This window comes from Oryza glaberrima, chromosome 8, assembly GCF_000147395.1.
Source record: "Oryza glaberrima chromosome 8, OglaRS2, whole genome shotgun sequence".
NCBI lineage: Eukaryota > Viridiplantae > Streptophyta > Magnoliopsida > Poales > Poaceae > Oryza > Oryza glaberrima.
The window spans coordinates 23,634,906-23,652,168 of record NC_068333.1 but is presented as its reverse complement, the minus strand read 5'-3'; the positions used below and the strand labels follow the sequence as shown (position 1 = coordinate 23,652,168).

The following is a 17,263-nucleotide window of genomic DNA, read 5'->3' as shown; positions in this document are numbered from 1 at the left end:
ATTTTATGATTTTATCTAATCTAAACAATGTCTTGTTCGAACAATCTTTTACTCTACCTCCCAAATTAACCCTTACTTTACTATTGCTTGTTAGTATCATTTTGCACCACAAAAATCAAGACAAGTGGTGCTCATTGTCGGTCAAGGTGTCATTAGAGCACCATTAATCAAGACAAGAATTCTAAACTAATCTCACAGGATTAAGACATGCACTGATCCAGGTGTTAAACCCTTGGGCAGATTTAGGATGTCGATGTGCCGTTCTCTGAATCCTTCAGACAGATCTCGATGCAAGCTGACAGAAATGAAAAGGCAGATTCTGAAGAAGGAAATTCATTGGAGTAAACTAGTCATGGTTGGAGAGTTTCACTTAAACTTGCTGACCGATGCAGAGCTCCAAGTCAACTTGCAACCAATAAAGTGACATTTTTCTTATGATCTTATACTAACATGTGTATTATTGCCCTGATGACATTGGATATTAAGTGGGTTGACAATGAGATGGTGGAATCCTGTCCAACCTCTGGTTTCGCATTAGCCATTTTAGCTTCACACTAAACAATTTTCAGTTTTGTCAATTCCATCCTAAACTTTGAACCGGTACCACGGTCAAGTACACAAAGGTCTTCACCGTGATGTGAAATTACTAACTTACCCTTTCAACATAATCTGGTTTTCACAAAACATGGTGCCATGTTCCAACACAACCTTGTCAAGAACAGGTCCCTTGTGCAATATGAGGACAAGATGGTAAAAATTAACCTAACCATGGATTAAATATCTAATGATGGGTAGGAAAGACCCACAGGATCTCATCATCTACACCGAATATAACAATCTTACTCCTAATTGTCACACACACCAAATAATTAAAAAAAATGAAGGCCCCACACAGTTCAGTCTATATATGGTGCAGGGGTGCAAGTGCAACACTCTTTCTTCAGGCCAGGTCTTAGCTGACCCCCTCCAAAACTTGACTAAACCAATCTCAGTTTGATCCGATGTCACTTAAGGATAAGGCCATAGCAATTAGCAACACTTGATCAGCTAATTAATGCAACCAACCTTCACTAATCATCACTGCTAAGTTGTAATTAGCCAGGATAGTTGTGTTTAGATAAGCTTGGTTAATCTGCTGCTGTGGTGTTGATGAAGGAGAGAGGTGTGAGGAACAAGCAGGGAGTGGTCATGAAGGCCCTGCTGGACAGGTGTTTGTCCAAGCACAAGAATGGTGGCCGGGTTGAGCCGCCGGAGGGGAGCTTCGCGGTGTACGTCGGCGGCGGAGGGGCGGCGAGGGAGAGGTTCGTGGTGAGGACGGAGTGCGTGAACCACCCGCTGTTCAGGGCGCTGCTGGAGGAGGCCGAGGAGGAGTACGGGTACGTGGCGGACGGCCCGCTCGAGCTCCCCTGCGACGCCGGCGAGTTCGTCGCCGTCCTGGCGAGGATCGAGCGTGAGATGGCCGAGGAGAGGACGGTCAGGTGCGCCGGCGGCCTGCTGCTCAGGCTGCACCCGGCGGCGCACCTCATGCTGGCTGCTCCGGCGACGACGCCGCCGCTGATCGTTGGCTGAGCGTCCGGTGCGGCAAGGCCGGTCGCCGGCTGATGGGCTCAGCTGTTGGCATGTTCTTGTCAAAGTTTTTTTTCTGTGCACAGAATGTGTTGCTGGCGACGCATGCATACATGATCATCTTAATCTTCGTGCAGCTGTGATTATCTGGGGTTCTCTGATGTTTAACGTGTACTATGAGTCTGTGACATATGTACAACTGTACAGTGATCGAACTTCACAAGTTTCACAGTTCTTTGGAGTACCAGTTGGTTGAGCCCAGTTAGTTATTTCTTGCTCATAGAACAGCATAAAAATTTCAGTAAAATAGAAACCAGTGGAAGAAAGCACCGATGAGAATTGATTCGAAAATATTGAATAATGGAAGAAATTAGGATTCAAAAATACGAAATGGTGAACACCAGCAAATAAACACAAGACCACGAGATGGAAAAATTACTGTGTAGTAATATTGAATAGTGGAAGAAATTCTACAATTCGCCTGACCAATCAATACCAAGCAGTGGGAGAAAAGGAAGATCATACAGTCAACTATAACAGGTATATCTCGCACCAATATTAACACCCACAGGTCACACCTCAACTCTCGAACCGATGCTTAACGAATCCCAGATTGGATGTAGAGAAAGAACAACCATAACCATGTACAGCAAAAGGTGAATTGGATTGAAAAACCACAACCTCATTGCATCTACTACCTCCTGATGCTAGCAACCAACAGTAACGCCTTCTTTCGGAGGGGTAGAGGTGACAACCACAGCTACACCCTCTTTCGTCGTAGAGGTGACACGAAGGATTGCCTGTGCACTTAATGGGGAAAGCTTTGATTGGCAGAAAGCTTCCCATGATTCAGCACCAGCATCAGCATCAGGTGAGGTAGCAGGTGCGTCGTCAACTTCACCAGAACTCGAGGCTTGGGATTTCTCATAGAATGCTTGTAGCTCCAAAGCCAGCTTGCGAGCAGCCTCCCTGGATTCAGGAAGCTGGTCACTAAGCTGAGTAGCCGCAATCTGAACAAGCTTATCCATTCCATATTCTTTAATTCCCTCCACACCCTGGAATCAAAATAGGTCAATTTAAATAAAACATCTAAAACTGATGTTATCAGCATTGGTTAGAGCATGGAACCATTGATATACAAACTACATAAAAGCCAATTAAGAAAAAAAAATCCAGATACCGTCACACTACTAATAATGGCCAAGCAATTTAGGGTAGATGATGAAGTTCCTCGAAGTAAAAGGCCACAGGTAAAATCATTTGTCAGCTAATTATTCTCAACATATAGAATCTCTACCAAACACACTAGCCCATAGTTTTGGAAAAACTACAGGTCTGTCTTATAATACAGAAACCTCATCCCGCATCTGCATATCTAAATAGACTAAAAAAGGTCGAGAAAACTGGGTGTTAACTCTAAGCCAACCAACAAGGCCACGAATTAAGATATTCATTGAGTACTTGTAACATGAGAAAAGAGAGCTAAATCCTATATTGAGTTTGTCTTTAGCCTCTCCTAGGTTAATTAGGAGATAATCAGATAACAGTTGAGGCAAAACAAAAGCGGTTAGCTTAAAATAAATTTTAGGTGAGATTTTCACTTACCAAGCGTGGGACACTCTTGCTGAAGCACATTGATGCTTTTGCTCGAATTCGTGGATTCCTGTTCTTAAGGTAGGGTTGCATTTTTGGTAACAGAGCAGAAGGGGCGATCCAGCTTGTCATCGATATGAGGGCTGCCTCAGCAGCTTCACAGACAAAACGCTTATCTTGTGAAGATTTCAGAAATAGCTGCACTAACTGAGAACAAATTTGGCAGAAAAGATGTTTTGAGAAATAGCATAGTTAGTACAGGAAAAAGAACTAGTGCAATTGTGAATGGAAGTTTGAGAACTGAGAAACACACACCAGTGGATCAATTGAGTCAACCATTAGGTCACCATATGCCTTGAAAATATCAGCACAGGTCATGAGTGCAGTTTTACAGACAGCACTCCTTGGATTCTTGACAGATTTCACAATAAGAGGAACTAGAGGTTCCCTGTAATTCAAATCCAAAAATTAAGATTAGAACAGGGCATGAGTGCAGTTTTACAGGCAACAATCCTTGGATTCTTTAAGTGTTTTGACATACAATCAATCAAAGAGAATAAAACTGGGTCCAATAAAAAAACCAGAATGAATTTCTTCAGACAGATTTCATGATAAGAGGAACTAGAGGTTCCCTATAATTCAAATCCAAAAATTAAGAGACACGATGTAATTCTATAGCTTCAGGCATGGATAAGTAGTAACTAATGCATCAAAACATTTGCCCAAAAACAAAGGTTCCTTTCGATTGAATAACAAGGTAAGCAACTTACAGAAGTTCCTGCAATCTATCCTTGTGATATATTGCCAATTGACGAACATTATTTAGAGCTTCACATGTCATAACCCAGTCTTTTGAATCCAACCTTGCAACTAAAGTCTATCAAGCAGTAAGAAATGACAAATGTTAGGGCTGATCCAATCAGAAAAACGCCAAGCACAAAAAAGATCATGAATATAAACATCTAGTGGCATACACTAAGGGTTGCACCAGCATCTTCAAGATCTGTCAGACTCTCAGAATCAATATACTCAACATCTGCATTTCCAGCTTCACACCCATTAGTCACAGCATCAGGGAGTACAGGTGGAGCATTTTCTTCCGTATTGTTGCATTTGTTGCCATTCAAGACAGGCTTGGTGATGCAAGACTTGGCAGAACTGTCCTTGGTTTTCTCCAGCTCTGCTGACTGAGCTAGATTCAGATCTTTCAACGCACTGTCCGACATATTCACACCTGTGCAGAGAAATTGTAGAAAAATAAGGCCATGTACAAACTCAGACCTCTCCTAAAGTTTCATATGCAGCTAGCGAATCATATCTGACAAGTAATTGGAGCATTTTCAATTAAAATATGGTACAGCTGTAGCCTACAAATCCATATAGGAACAATATAACAACAGCAATGTAAATACAATAAGCAACAACAGCTATTCTAATTTCTAAAGTCCAGCAATTAGTCAGCCCTCAGATGCTCATAGGAAACTATAGGTGACCAAATCAACCACAATGTGGTTGTTATTGAGCTCTCGTTAATCCAAATTCCACCAGGTATATATATAACTCTGCAATCCTTCCACCACTGTGTACCACAATAATTAAACCGCCACTAATATCCATACTCCAAAGCAAACAAAGCGAATGATTGCTCATTTGTACTGAGGAATCATGTAATAGTAAGGGGAAACAAAAAGGCAAAATCATCATCATGGAGAAGTACCACTGCATTAGCGCATAATTCACAACGAACTGGATCAGCAACTCAGCTACAGTCAACTCAACAACCCGAAACAACAAGCAGCAACCAGCAAGTCGTCCGGAACGCCGTATTCTACCGACACCCTCATCCGAATCAGTACCTCCTCAATTCCGTCCACGACCTAGGAAAACAAACCTAGGAAGCACCGAGCGGGGGCTAGATCTCCCCTCCAAATCCGCCGCCACGACCACCGCCAATTCACAACTACCCCCACACCGCCGCACGCTGTCCACACACACACACACTACACCGACGGCGCCATTTCAGCTGTACTCCATCCCTAAGTCCGGCAGCGAGATCTCATCCCATCCAACCCCCATAAATCCCGAGAAGAAAAAACAAAAAAAAAAAACCAAAATCCCCCAGAAAATCCCGCCGCGAGAGATGGGGGGAAGAGATCACATCACATCACATCACACGCGAAGCGAGAGCGGGGCCCGGGCGGCCAGCGAGCCAGATGCGATCTGCGAATGCTGCGCGCGGGGAGGGGAGGGGGCGGGGAAGGGGATGGGGGGGATCACCTGATGCCGGGGAGCGAGGCGGGGCCGGGCCGGGCCGGGCCGCCGGAGGTGGGGGGAGTTCGCCGGCGAGCGCGGCGGCGGGGAGGCAGTTCGCTGGCTGGCTGAGACGCGACGCGGCGTTGGCTTGGCTTGGGCTTTTGGTTGGCCGCTCCCTCTCTCTCTCCGCTGCTACTGGAATACTGATGCTGTCATTGGGTTGGGGGAGAGAGCGAGTGGGGGCGTCGAGTTATACTGTGGTGGCGTCGCGTTGGTGTCCTGCTGCTGCTGCTGCTGCTGCTGGCTGTCGTGTTTTGGACTTGGTCTGCCAAATTTGCATCCAGCTCCTGAAGAATGTCGGTATTAGCTTAGGCCAGTGTTTGGCTAATAGGATATAGAAATGATTTCCCACCTACTAAAAACATATTTAAATCCTAACCATTTATTCTCTCTCTTTCATTTAATCCTAACTCTTTATTCAATTTTCAATTCCAATCTCACTCCCTATTTCCTATTATCCAAACACACCCTATAGTGATACTCACTCTGTTTTAGATTATATGTCATTTTGACTTTGATTAAAGTAAAATTGTTTCAAATTTGATTAAAATTAGAAAAGTAGTCACATATTCAACGCAATACAAATATACTATAATAATATATTCAATTATAAGCTTAATGAAACTAATTTAGTGTTGTAGATATTAGTGTATTTATGTATAAACTTGATTAAACTTAAAGTAGATTAATTTTAATCAAAGTCAAAATAGCTTATAATCTAAAACGGATGTAGTAGCTTGCAACATTGCTGCTAACCCATTTCTCCCGAAAAAAAACGATGTATCTTATTTGCGCATGATTAAGTAATTATTAACTAAAATAAAAAATAATATAATTTTTTTTGCGGGAAAAAAATAATAATATAATTTTAAAGTAGCATTCCTGTGGAACATTTTTAAAAGAAAATTACACTGTTTAGCAATTCGGGAAACACGTGGAAAATGAGAGTATAAATTGAAAAAAGGATTGCTAAGCTCTAATCATTTGAACTATCATTGATAAGGCGACAAAAAAACAAATGAACTAACAAAAAAATCTTATGGATAAACATTTATATTCATGTTATTGGAGGTTTTGAAGCTTAAACTGTAAAAATGATATTAAAAATTTGGGATTTTCTCGATGATATCACAGTTTAGCAAAAAAAAGAAGAAGCAGAAGATACGCAATCTGTGGGGTGAGAACGAGATAACGGTCCTAATATGGGTTCTTTTTTATATAAAAAGAAAATCTTACTAACGAGAATGCAAAATGCAGCTGATTTCCTGCTTATAATTCCATATGTAACTAACCAGCACATGTCCTCCGCTGAGCAAAATGAAGTTTCCAAAGGGCTTTGTACGACAAACAACCCATAGGATTCCATAATAATTCGGCAATAATTAAGGAATTCCGATCCATCTGATTGGCGTTTAGGGGGGTGGGGAGGCCTCAATTTTAAAATTGAAAAATCAAGGAGGAAGTGATTAATGTGCAGCGGCAGTTGCGGATTTGGTGGTACGAGTCCACCGGGAGAACGACCCAAGGTCGCAACCATGGCCCACGTGTCAGCACTCGCGATGAGGGGTGGGCCCCGCCCGTGCCGCCTTCATTCACTGCTCCGCTCTCTACTCCACCTCCGGCTCCGGCGGCGGAGGAAATGAGGACGGTGGCCGTTTCCGTTTGGACGCCGCCGGAAATTGGCCGGCCGTTTTGGACAGCGTTTGCATTGGCACTTTTATATTCGAAGCTGCTACTGCTGCTGGCACCTTTAAAGGCAGCCAGTGTTGCAACCACGACACGCACACGAAAAAGGAGTGGTCCATTAGTACATGATTAATTAAATATTAGCTAAATTATTTTTTAAAAAATAGAACAATATGATTTTTTTAAGCAACTTTCGTATAGAAACATTTTGAAAAAAAAAACTACCTCTATCCCAAAATAAGCGCAACCATATGTTTCTGTGTCCAACTTTAATCATTCGTCTTATTTGAAATTTTTTTTGGAAATCTAAAAAAACATAAGGCACATATAAAGTATTATTCATGTTTTATAATCCAGTAACAATAAAAATACTAATCATAAAAATATTTAAATAACATGGACGATCAAAATTGGTCACGGAAACTCATGGTTGCGCTTATTTTAGAACGGAGGGAATATCGTTTAGCAGTTTGGGAAGCGTGTGCGTAGAAAACGAGGCGAAGGGAGCTGGGAACCAGCACTCCCAAACACAGCCAGGATTATTCTCTCAGTCCTTCTAATTTGTCGTAGAATAAGTTTATTTTTAAGTAATTATTGTATCGGTGTTTGTAAAAATAAAAGAAAAACATTAGGAAAAATAATTGCATTGAGATTTAATAAAGTAAGTTACTATAATTTTTTATATTGATATATGTGATATAGGTGAAAATTAAATTTATTTTAATACTAAGCGAGTACCGCTACTGTCTAGTTTTATGAATTTAGACAGCTTTTTTTTAGATTCACATATCCAGATTCGTAGTATTAAGATATGTCAAATCTCACTAAAATATGTTATATTATTAGACGAAGGGAGTATTAGTTAGTTACTGCACTTGAATAAGGTCGCCGACCAAGCTCGCCTCATCACATGAGATGCGTGGTGAAGCTTGTGGTGACAGCCATGGATGGATGCCAGTGAAACGTGGCAGTTCATGTGAGGGCATCGTTCATGGTGTGCTGCAACTTAGGAGTACACGTGATCTTCTTTTTTTCTACGAGTACTTTTAAGGCAGAAACATGTGAAATGAAGTTTGTTCATCTTGAGCTAGGAGAAAATTTCCACCAGAAAAACATGGTGATATTTTGCAAAGGGCCATAAGGCTAGCAAATTCAGGTCCAGCTCATTTCAACCCATCTCAGCCATGGATTCCTCACTCAGACTGGGGTTTAACCACAAATTTTAGATGAAAACCACTGTAGAAAATTATATGTACGATGCAAGTTAACCTTAACCTAAGTGTATGATGCTGAAGAAACAATGGCGGTTTCAGATATCCACAAGACTACTTACATCACCCCCGTTTCCCATTGTTTCCTAAGCTAAGTCGTCAGATTCTTAATGATTCTTATGTATGAACAAGGTCGATCTTCTGGGTGAGAAAAGGAGCAAATTGTTTTCAGGAGTAGGATCTAACTCCGCCCGTCCCTCAGCTATTGGGTGAAACAAATTTAGCGAAATAGGAAATGCTTGAGCTTTAGCTTCTTCCTCCTCCACCTGTACATGCTCTTTTTATACTTTTATAATTTTACCTCTTAATTATAATAAACGTTCAGAATGGTGTTAAGCACCTGTCGTAGTTTCCTTAAAAAGAAGAAGAAGAAGATAGGGCACACAAAGGGCAGAGGCTTTCCAAACGTTTTTGTTTTCTTTTCTTTGTTTCCGTTCATGTTCATGTCAGAACTGAATACAAAACTCAATGTCAAACAGAATCATCAGATACTAGTACAATATTTCGGCGGACGCAGCTATAACTCAGGTGACCCGGATGAGCAAAACCACCATAATGAACATGCATGTCATCATGAAGATGAGCAGCCACTGGAAGCATGTCGTCTTGGAAGCCAACGAGTACACCTCTGCTGCTCGCGTGGCTGCACGCCCAGTGCTCGCCAAGCTATGGTCAACAGCTCTCTCGGTGGAATCAAGGATCTACACACACAAATTGCCAATGTCAACACGCCATAGATGCAGGAAAACAGGTGAAGGAAAGAGGCATATACTACCTTCTCTGTTTCTTGAACAGATTGGTGCATGGTGAGACTGCTCTCTTTCAGTTGGCGTGCTAACTCAACCATTTCGTCAGTCAGATCTTCTTGTAGCTTCCTGTACGGTTAGAAGATCCATCAAAGTTAGAAAATAACCGGTTTGTTTTTTTTTTCTGTCTAGTACAACACCAAAAATTCCCAAGCTTGGGTCTCGGAATATCAGGAGAAAAGGAAGGCAACAGTTAAAGTTGACATTCTCATCTATTTTAATGTTTCATAATAGCAAACTCAGATAAAACTTAAAACCACCAACGAATTGGTATGTGGTTTAGCCTACCTATGCTTCTCAATGTGAGCCTGCGCTTCTGCATCCAATTTAATAGGTGCTCCAATGTCTCTATCCTTTCTCGCATGACTGCTAGGTCCAACATCGGTGTGAGCTCTGTTCAATTTACATACATTAGCTCGCTAATTGTAATAACTATGCAAAGAACGGAAACAACATACAAATTATTAAAACTTACATTGGTCTCCTACGTAATCCTGATGATAATGATATTGGACTTCCTGGCTTTTCTCCTTCATAAGAGCTTTCTACCTCTCTATTCTCATCAACTGGCACTTCATTTTCTGGCTGAACAAAAAAAATCAATGAAAAGTATAATCTATATGAGTTATTGTGGCTGCATGTTCTGAAAAGTAAGTTGATTTTGTTTGAAGAAAAAAACTAAGTAAACCATATGCTGCAGTTGGTGGTTGCATTGAATTGAAGTATTTCCCACCCCCAAAAAAGAAATGAAGTATCAATCGAGGAATTTAAGATATCATTTGGAAACATGAATCAGCACGACAAAAGCATACCTCTGGAACAGCAAGCCGGGCAGCCAATGCTTCAATCTTTTCTGAATACTCACTTATCTTAGCTTTTGATACACTGGACAAGGAAGAAATTCATGAATGAACATCATTCGATCATGGGGAAAAATATTATATTACACAAGTAACACACAAAATAAAAACTCAATGTACGTAAATGCTTGCTCTGCTCCACTGACTAACCAGGCAAATAGACAAGGTATAAAATTGCTAATGGAAAAGGTAGCAAAAATCCAGAAATCTACATAATGAAACTGAGGTTCATCAAAATGAAGGATGATAACTAAATTTTACATAGTAAACATTCATATAATTGTTCTTTTCTCGAGCACGGAAAAGCATATCTTTACAGAATGAGTATTGAAATTTTCATGAACAACTGCTACCAAATGAAAACAAAGCTTACTGACAAGTAATTAACTTCAGGTAGGTGTAGCTAAGTAGTTAGTGAATCATAATTTTAGCACCTAAAACAGTTTTATATTGGATCAGGGATTTGATGGTTTTTGCCTTGTCATATACTAACTGGAGAGCTTTCTAAGTATGGATGCTCAACAGATTATAGCTGGATAACAGACTGAAGGTTGCACTATAGTCAACTCAATACCCCCCCCCCCCCCCCCCCCCAAAAAAAAAAAAAAAAAAAGTTGTGCACGGCTATAGAGACCAAATAACTCATGATACCTTGATATCCCTTCTGGAGTAGTTTCTGCTCCTAGCTGCTCCAACAATTCCCTGGCTGTGGTTACATACTGCAAGGGTTTGGAGAATGTTAGTGCTACCACAAATTCCATTCAAAAGATAAAGAAGATTAAAGAGAACATACATTAGCTACTAGTAAGTGCTAATATTGAAACACATAAGCTAATCCAGAAATACCCCCTTCTCACTTTCAACACACACACAATTACACACTTGAGCGATTCTTTGTTCTCCTAACTAAAGGTATATAATTAGCCTATTAACAGAAACAAAGCATGATGGAAAATTTCCTATTTAGGAAAAACCATATGAGCTACACTTACATGGACAAGTTTAGCCTGGTTCTGCTGCCGAGGAGCTGCCTCAAGCAACCTTAACAAGTTCACTTCAACCTTGCTAAGCGCCATGATTATTGATTAATATGAGGAAAACCTACACAAGCAGCAAAAAAAAAAAAAAAAAAAGAAAAGGACACACCATTATGTAACATTCCTAGCAAACACAACATCAGATCAATGCAAGATTATTCTCTTCTAGCATAGTCATTCTTATCAAACTACTCCCGGACAGCATAATCACACCACCCCAAATCCCATCACTCTGGAAAGGGAGACCAAACCGCAACTTCACAAGAGCGATATATATTGTTGAACTTTCGATCTGTGAACCTCTGTTTGGCTAATTTGCTGGAAATAGGACTAACTCCGACGAGGAATAATCACCTTGTAGCTCGATGCCGCGCGCAGCGCATCAACGCGAGGCGGAGCAATCAGAAGCGGCGCCAAGCGAGTCCATGGATGGGGGCAGATCCCGACGAGCCCCCGCCGCCTGATCTTGCTCCCGGCGGCGAAGGGGAAGCGGCCGGCGGACGGCGGCGGTGGTCTGGACGAGCGGATGCCAGCGAAGGGGAATCCAATCGACCAGAGGAGGGATGACTGGGTATGGCAACTTCTGTTGGGCCGATACGGGATTCCTGATTAGGAATAAGTCTATTTTAAGTCCCTCAAACATAGGTCTAATCCAACACCCATGTATCCCGGGGAGAGGAAAAAAAAATCCCAATCCCCCACGAAAATCCCGCCTCGCCGCCGGAGGTGGAGGGAGTGCCGGCGTGCGGCGTGGCTTGGTTGGCCGCTCTCTCCTCTGCTACTGCCTCGAGATGTGGGTGGGCCGTGGGCCCCGCCCGTGCCGCCCCGACTGTGAGTTCACTTACTGCTCCGCCCTCTATTGCACCTCCAGCGGGCGGCGGTGGAGGAGGAGGAAAAAAAAGGACGGTGGCCATTCCCATTTGGACACCGGCGACGTGGAGCCGAAAACTGGCAGGCCGTTTTGTACGCCGCCATTCGCATTGAGGGCTCGGCACAGCTCAGCTCCACCTCTTAGATAGTTTCAGTTCCACTTAAAATGAGATTAAAGCTGTATGAACCTCTCTTACAAAATGAACTAGAGGTGGAGTTAGGTTTAAGCAGCTCGACAACTCTACTCTAGTCCCTACTCCTTAAGATAAATTTAGGAGTTGAAACTTTACCAAATAGGCACTGATGTTTTGACAGTCGAAGCTGCTAATGCTGCTGGTACCTACTCCCACCATTATAGAATATGAATATTCTCTCGTAAAGCCTGTTTGGTAGATCTTAAACTCCTAAATTTAGCTCCAGGAGTTGGGTCTAAAGTGAAGTTGTTAAGCTGCCTAAACCCAGCTCCACCTCTAGTTCATTTTGTGATATAGCTCCGCTTCCATTTTAGGTGGAGCTGAAACCTCCAACTCCAGAAAAAGTGGAGCTGTGCAAACATGAGTCCCTTCGATCTAGAATAAATTTATTTTAAGCAATCATTGTATCGGTATTTGTAAAAATAAAAAAAAATATTATGAATGGATAAAATAAGATAATTATATTGAGATTTGATAAAGCGGGATAATATATTTTTTAAATTTTATATTTGATATATGTGATATAGGTGAAAATAAACTTACTTTAAGAAGGAGAGTTTAGTGCTGTGTGTATGATTTGATATATGGATTCCTCACTCAGACTGGGGTTTAACCACAAATTTTAGATGAGAACCACTTTACAAATTATATGTACAATGCAAGTTAACCTTAACCTAAGTGTATGATGCTGAAGAAGCAATGGCGTTTTCAGATATCCACAAGACTATTTACATCACCCCCATTCTCCATTTATTTCCTAAGCTAAAGTCGTCAGATTCTTAATGATTCTTATGTATGAACAAGGTCGTGTTTCTGATCTTCTTGGTGAGAAAATGAGCAATTTTTTTTTCAGGAGTAGGATCTGATGAGCCTGAACCCCTGGAACGAGCCCTTGAGCAGGTTGCCAATGATGGACGCCGCGCCGCCGCCGCCGCCGCCGCCGCCGCCGCTGTCCTCGGCGCGGTTGATGGCGGCGCGGCCGTTGCTCTTGACGCGCAGCACGACGTGGCCGAGCTGCTCGCCGAGCGCCTCCATGGCCTTGCCGTCGACGGGGTTGCCGTAGGCGTCGGAGACGTAGAAGGTGTCGTCGGCCTCGCCGTCCTTGGTGGTGATCACCGCCCGGATGATCGACAGGCTGTTCTCCCGGAACACGCGCGTGATCTCCGACAGGAGCCCCGCCCTGTCCTCCGTCTTCACCTCCAGCTCCAGCCCCTACAACATTTGATCGAACACCTTGCCTACGATCAGTGACAATGGCAATGGCGATGCCGTGAATGCTGATGGCGGGCACGTACGTCGGAGGCGCGGCGCTCGACGGCGGCCTCGAGGCAGCGGACGAGGCGGAGGCGCTCGGCGTCGCAGCGCACCGGGTGGCCGTCGACGTGCCGGACATAGTACTCCTGCAATGCAACCACAGCCGACGGCCATGAGGTGGTGGTGAGGTGAGCTCGTTAGGTGATTGGTTCAGGCAATGGCATGGCATTACCTGGTAGGCCTCCTTGGCGCTGCCGCCCTCGGCGTCGACGGTGCCGTGGAAGACGACGTAGTGCAGGTCGGTGAGCGCGCACAGCGTGTCGAACAGCAGCCGCGGCCGGTCCCTGCACCGGAGGATCACCACCGTGTACCGCCGCTCCGTGCAGTCCATCACCACCACCTTCGCCTTCGCCTTCGCCGCCGCCACGCCGCCCCGCTCCTCGCCGCATCGGCCGGCGTCGCCGTCGTCGAGCATGAGCCTGTGCAGGCGCCGCTCGGCGTTCGCGGCGCCCAGCGACACGACCGTGCTGCCCTTCCTGCTGTCACCGCCGCCGCCGCCGCCGTCGCCGTCTCCCTGCATGACGTTGCCGAGGAGCTCCTGCAGCTGGGACAGCCGCCCGCCGTCGCGGACGGGGAGGCCGGTGGCCTCGTCGGTGATCTGGATGACGGCGGCGGCGCGGCGGTCGTGCGTCCACACCTCGGCGTTCACGATGTTGCACCTCAGCGAAGCCAGCACGGCGCACACCTCGGAGAGGAGCCCCGGCCGGTCGGTGCCGGTGAGCTCGATGCAGGTGGTCTCCTCCGACGGCGCAGCGCCGCCGGCCGGCGAGGTCGCCGGCGGCACGAGGTAATCCTCCGACTCCAAGCACTGTAGCGTAACACATTACCAAGGTCAGTAATTATCACCTTTAGCAAGCAAGAGCTATCATTATCAGTAGTAATTAAGCACGCAATAACTAGTAATTATACTTTCTTAATGCAGTCAGTGACCTCCTTGTTCTGCACCTTGTTGCCGTCCTGATCGGTCACATTGAACACTGAACATGACATGAGCCAAGTGAGAAAGGGAAGAAGAAAAGTCAACCAAACTTTACTGAATTACTGCTCCTTACTAGCTCCGATTCTATAATAATTAACGTTTTGGACAATATTAAGGTCAAACTTTTATAATTTTAACCATTAATAACTAAAAATATTTAGTTTAAAGAAACTAGAACAACATACATAGACTTATCTTTCAAAGTACTGTAATAAAAATAAACATATATTTATTTATTGTATATATTATAATAGAAAAATAAGATCAAAGATATAATTTATAGACCATATCATTATCTAAAATATTAATTAAAATAAAATCGGAGGGAGTACATGTTTTTTCAAGGAAAAGATGTTATCAAACCAAGAGATTAAGAGGGCTAATCAGTTGTTATACCGTCCATGAACCAGTTGCCGTCTGAAGAAATGTAAGCCTTGGTGATGACGAGGTTGAGGTCCACAAGTACTTGAACAGCCTCCAGTAAAATGCCATGCTTCTTGACCCTATCAACCTGGGCAAGACAGAAAAGTCCAAGCTTTGTCAAATTACTAATAACTATGCTAAGCTAGTAGTAGTACAAAGAGTAGAGAGGTTAGTTAGATATTTAATTAGCATGGTCCAGTCCGAAAGGGAAGCACAATCTCACCCGGATGACAGTTGCACTGTCGCACGAGTCATTGTCTATCACAACACTGCAAGAAAATTCAGTCACCAGTTATACTATGAGCCTCTTATGGTCTTCAAAAGATGCCTTGACATAATCAAATTCCACTCAACTAGATAATTTTTCATGAAGTTTTTAAAAAGTTATAAACTTTGTTGAAGTCTTTCACCTTTTCTCCGATAAATATTTCGCTCGGCAGTTGATCTTTTGAGTTGGGTGCACAATTCAGAGAGGCACTACTTTTCTATTTGCAGAATGGTGGACTGAATGTCCCACTCATATGGAATATATCAATGAGATGCTAAAACATTTTGATAGGCTCGGCTTAGGTGAAATATCCACATAATTAAGCTCATGTTATAATAGAGACACGCACACAGAATATTCATATATGGTGGCAATGAATTAGCAACAACTCATATACTACAATACTAGGATACAAGCTAATTTGGAATCCATTTATTAAATGGGGAACAGTCCATTTGTAAGTTGGTTAGAGGGACAGTTGGATTGTAAAGCCTCTTTACTAGGGTTGCAGCATAAGAATCACAGATTCCAGATAAGCCACCTTCTCTGCCAAAAAGGAGAGGGGAATCCAACAAGGACAGTCTAAGCTTTGGAGAACATGGACTGAGGTAGCAATAAGGCAGAGGAGAATAAAGATCAACATGGCCAAGCTCATCAAAACAGAATGAGATTTTATTTTATTTTTTCAGAGATTTTTTTTAGTAAATTGCAGAAGATATTTGTGTTATTACTGACAACTTCAGCTTTGAAAATTCTCTTTCAAAAACTTGTCCTATAACTTTGGAAGTGATGAAATGGTTTGATGATGAGAAAGGAAATGGAGAATACAGTACGGAGTAGGTAACAGGCACTCAGGCAGAGCATACAGGAGTTTGATGCTATTTTAATCCACAGGATTTGCTTCCGATTCATAGCAATGGATTCCATGAACATTGCAAGAGATGTTTAAGCGCGAAAATCCTGGCGAAAATGGCGCAGCCATTAACTACACAACATTACCATCAACACTGGTGAAGGATAATACACCAATATTTGTTTTCAAAACCCAAAAAAAAAAGAAAAAGAAAAGCAAAGCCAACAATCTCTCATCCTGCTGCTCCGCTAGTAATAAACAAATAAAACAGCACAAAAAGACAAACGTTTCTACGCGGCAAATCCAAACATATGAAGCGCAAATTAATCATCTACTAGAGACATGAAAAGAAAAGAAGAAAAGAAAGGACCAAATCGATATGGAGTATTGGATTTGGGGGTGTCTGCACGATGATGAATCGATGATACTAGTGCGTGCAGGTGCAGCATACGTACCTGGGTGGGTTCATCCTCCTGACCAGCTTGGCGTATTCATCGTCTTCCTCCACCACCACCAACTCCCCACCACTCCTCGCCATGGCCAACAACACCACCACCCACACAGTGACAAGCGAAAACCAAAATCAAACTGAACACGATCGAGGAGATGGAAGAAGCTAGGGGGGAAGAGCCACAGTATGCGTATCCTATCTACAACAATCCATCTCGCTTCGCTATCTGTAGGGGAAGGAGGAGGAAGAAGAAGAAGAGGAGGGCGAGGCCGCGGGAGGATGATGGGAAGGGAGGAGGAGGAGAGGGCGCGGCGTTTCCATTAACAGCTAGCGCGGGGGTACGTACGAGGTCACCGCGAGTCCGCGAGACAGAGAGCGGAGGTTGCGGGCGGAGTTATGGCAGCCTCCTGCCTCCTTCCTTTCTCTCGCCCTCTGCTTCCTCTCAATTGGATATGGATTTTCCTTTCTCCAGAGGACGCTTGCATATTACCTAAACGGCTATAAATTTATTTTACAACAAATTGACAATATAGATTAATAGGCAATATATCATTCCGCAAATATGTAACGGTAAATTCGACTTCTAAATGTTGTAAAAAAAAGACAAATTAAACTGAAAATAGTTATCGTACGCTCGTAGTTATATTTGTTATTTTTGTTAAAACATATAGAAGTTGAATTTTTAACCTGCATGTTTGTGGAGTATATTTCATATCAATTTATATTGTCAATTTATTTTATAACTTTTTTTTAGAATTACATAGTACAACGCAGACACT

The 17,263-nt window shown here is 43.0% G+C and overlaps 4 protein-coding genes across 5 annotated transcripts; 1 reads left to right on the top strand and 3 right to left on the bottom strand.

Moving 5' to 3' along the window:
* Positions 1 to 972: 972 nt before the first annotated feature.
* Positions 973 to 1,885, top strand: LOC127781788 (protein SMALL AUXIN UP-REGULATED RNA 12-like). Its single transcript, XM_052308831.1, has one exon. The coding sequence runs from the start codon at positions 1,150 to 1,152 to the stop codon at positions 1,567 to 1,569; it is 420 nt and encodes a 139-aa protein (XP_052164791.1). The 5' UTR covers positions 973 to 1,149; the 3' UTR covers positions 1,570 to 1,885.
* A 108-nt stretch (positions 1,886 to 1,993) lies between these two features.
* On the bottom strand, positions 1,994 to 5,650 carry LOC127781785 (uncharacterized). The gene is made up of 6 exons (XM_052308828.1): positions 5,437 to 5,650; positions 4,134 to 4,393; positions 3,930 to 4,036; positions 3,475 to 3,607; positions 3,172 to 3,366; positions 1,994 to 2,621 (listed from the first exon to the last, which is right to left on the bottom strand). Exons 2-6 carry the CDS (start codon positions 4,383 to 4,385, stop codon positions 2,274 to 2,276), a joined length of 1,035 nt encoding a protein of 344 aa, XP_052164788.1. The 5' UTR covers positions 4,386 to 4,393; positions 5,437 to 5,650; the 3' UTR covers positions 1,994 to 2,273.
* A 3,177-nt stretch (positions 5,651 to 8,827) lies between these two features.
* LOC127781786 (uncharacterized) lies at positions 8,828 to 11,634 on the bottom strand. Its single transcript, XM_052308829.1, has 8 exons — positions 11,487 to 11,634; positions 11,088 to 11,196; positions 10,747 to 10,814; positions 10,048 to 10,120; positions 9,711 to 9,820; positions 9,524 to 9,628; positions 9,205 to 9,304; positions 8,828 to 9,130 (listed from the first exon to the last, which is right to left on the bottom strand). The coding sequence occupies exons 2-8, from the start codon at positions 11,169 to 11,171 to the stop codon at positions 8,954 to 8,956; spliced, it is 717 nt and encodes a 238-aa protein (XP_052164789.1). The 5' UTR covers positions 11,172 to 11,196; positions 11,487 to 11,634; the 3' UTR covers positions 8,828 to 8,953.
* Positions 11,635 to 12,859: 1,225 nt separating this feature from the next.
* On the bottom strand, positions 12,860 to 16,948 carry LOC127781103 (ACT domain-containing protein ACR6-like). Of its 2 annotated transcripts, XM_052308009.1 has the most exons (7): positions 16,489 to 16,948; positions 15,136 to 15,181; positions 14,886 to 15,000; positions 14,420 to 14,487; positions 13,683 to 14,318; positions 13,492 to 13,596; positions 12,860 to 13,408 (listed from the first exon to the last, which is right to left on the bottom strand). In XM_052308009.1, the coding sequence occupies exons 1-7, from the start codon at positions 16,569 to 16,571 to the stop codon at positions 13,046 to 13,048; spliced, it is 1,416 nt and encodes a 471-aa protein (XP_052163969.1). In that variant the 5' UTR covers positions 16,572 to 16,948; the 3' UTR covers positions 12,860 to 13,045. The 2 variants fall into 2 exon arrangements, with proteins under 2 accessions (XP_052163969.1, XP_052163970.1); XM_052308010.1 differs by lacking the exon at positions 15,136 to 15,181 and having other exon boundaries at positions 16,489 to 16,592.
* Between the last annotated feature and the right edge of the window lie 315 nt (positions 16,949 to 17,263).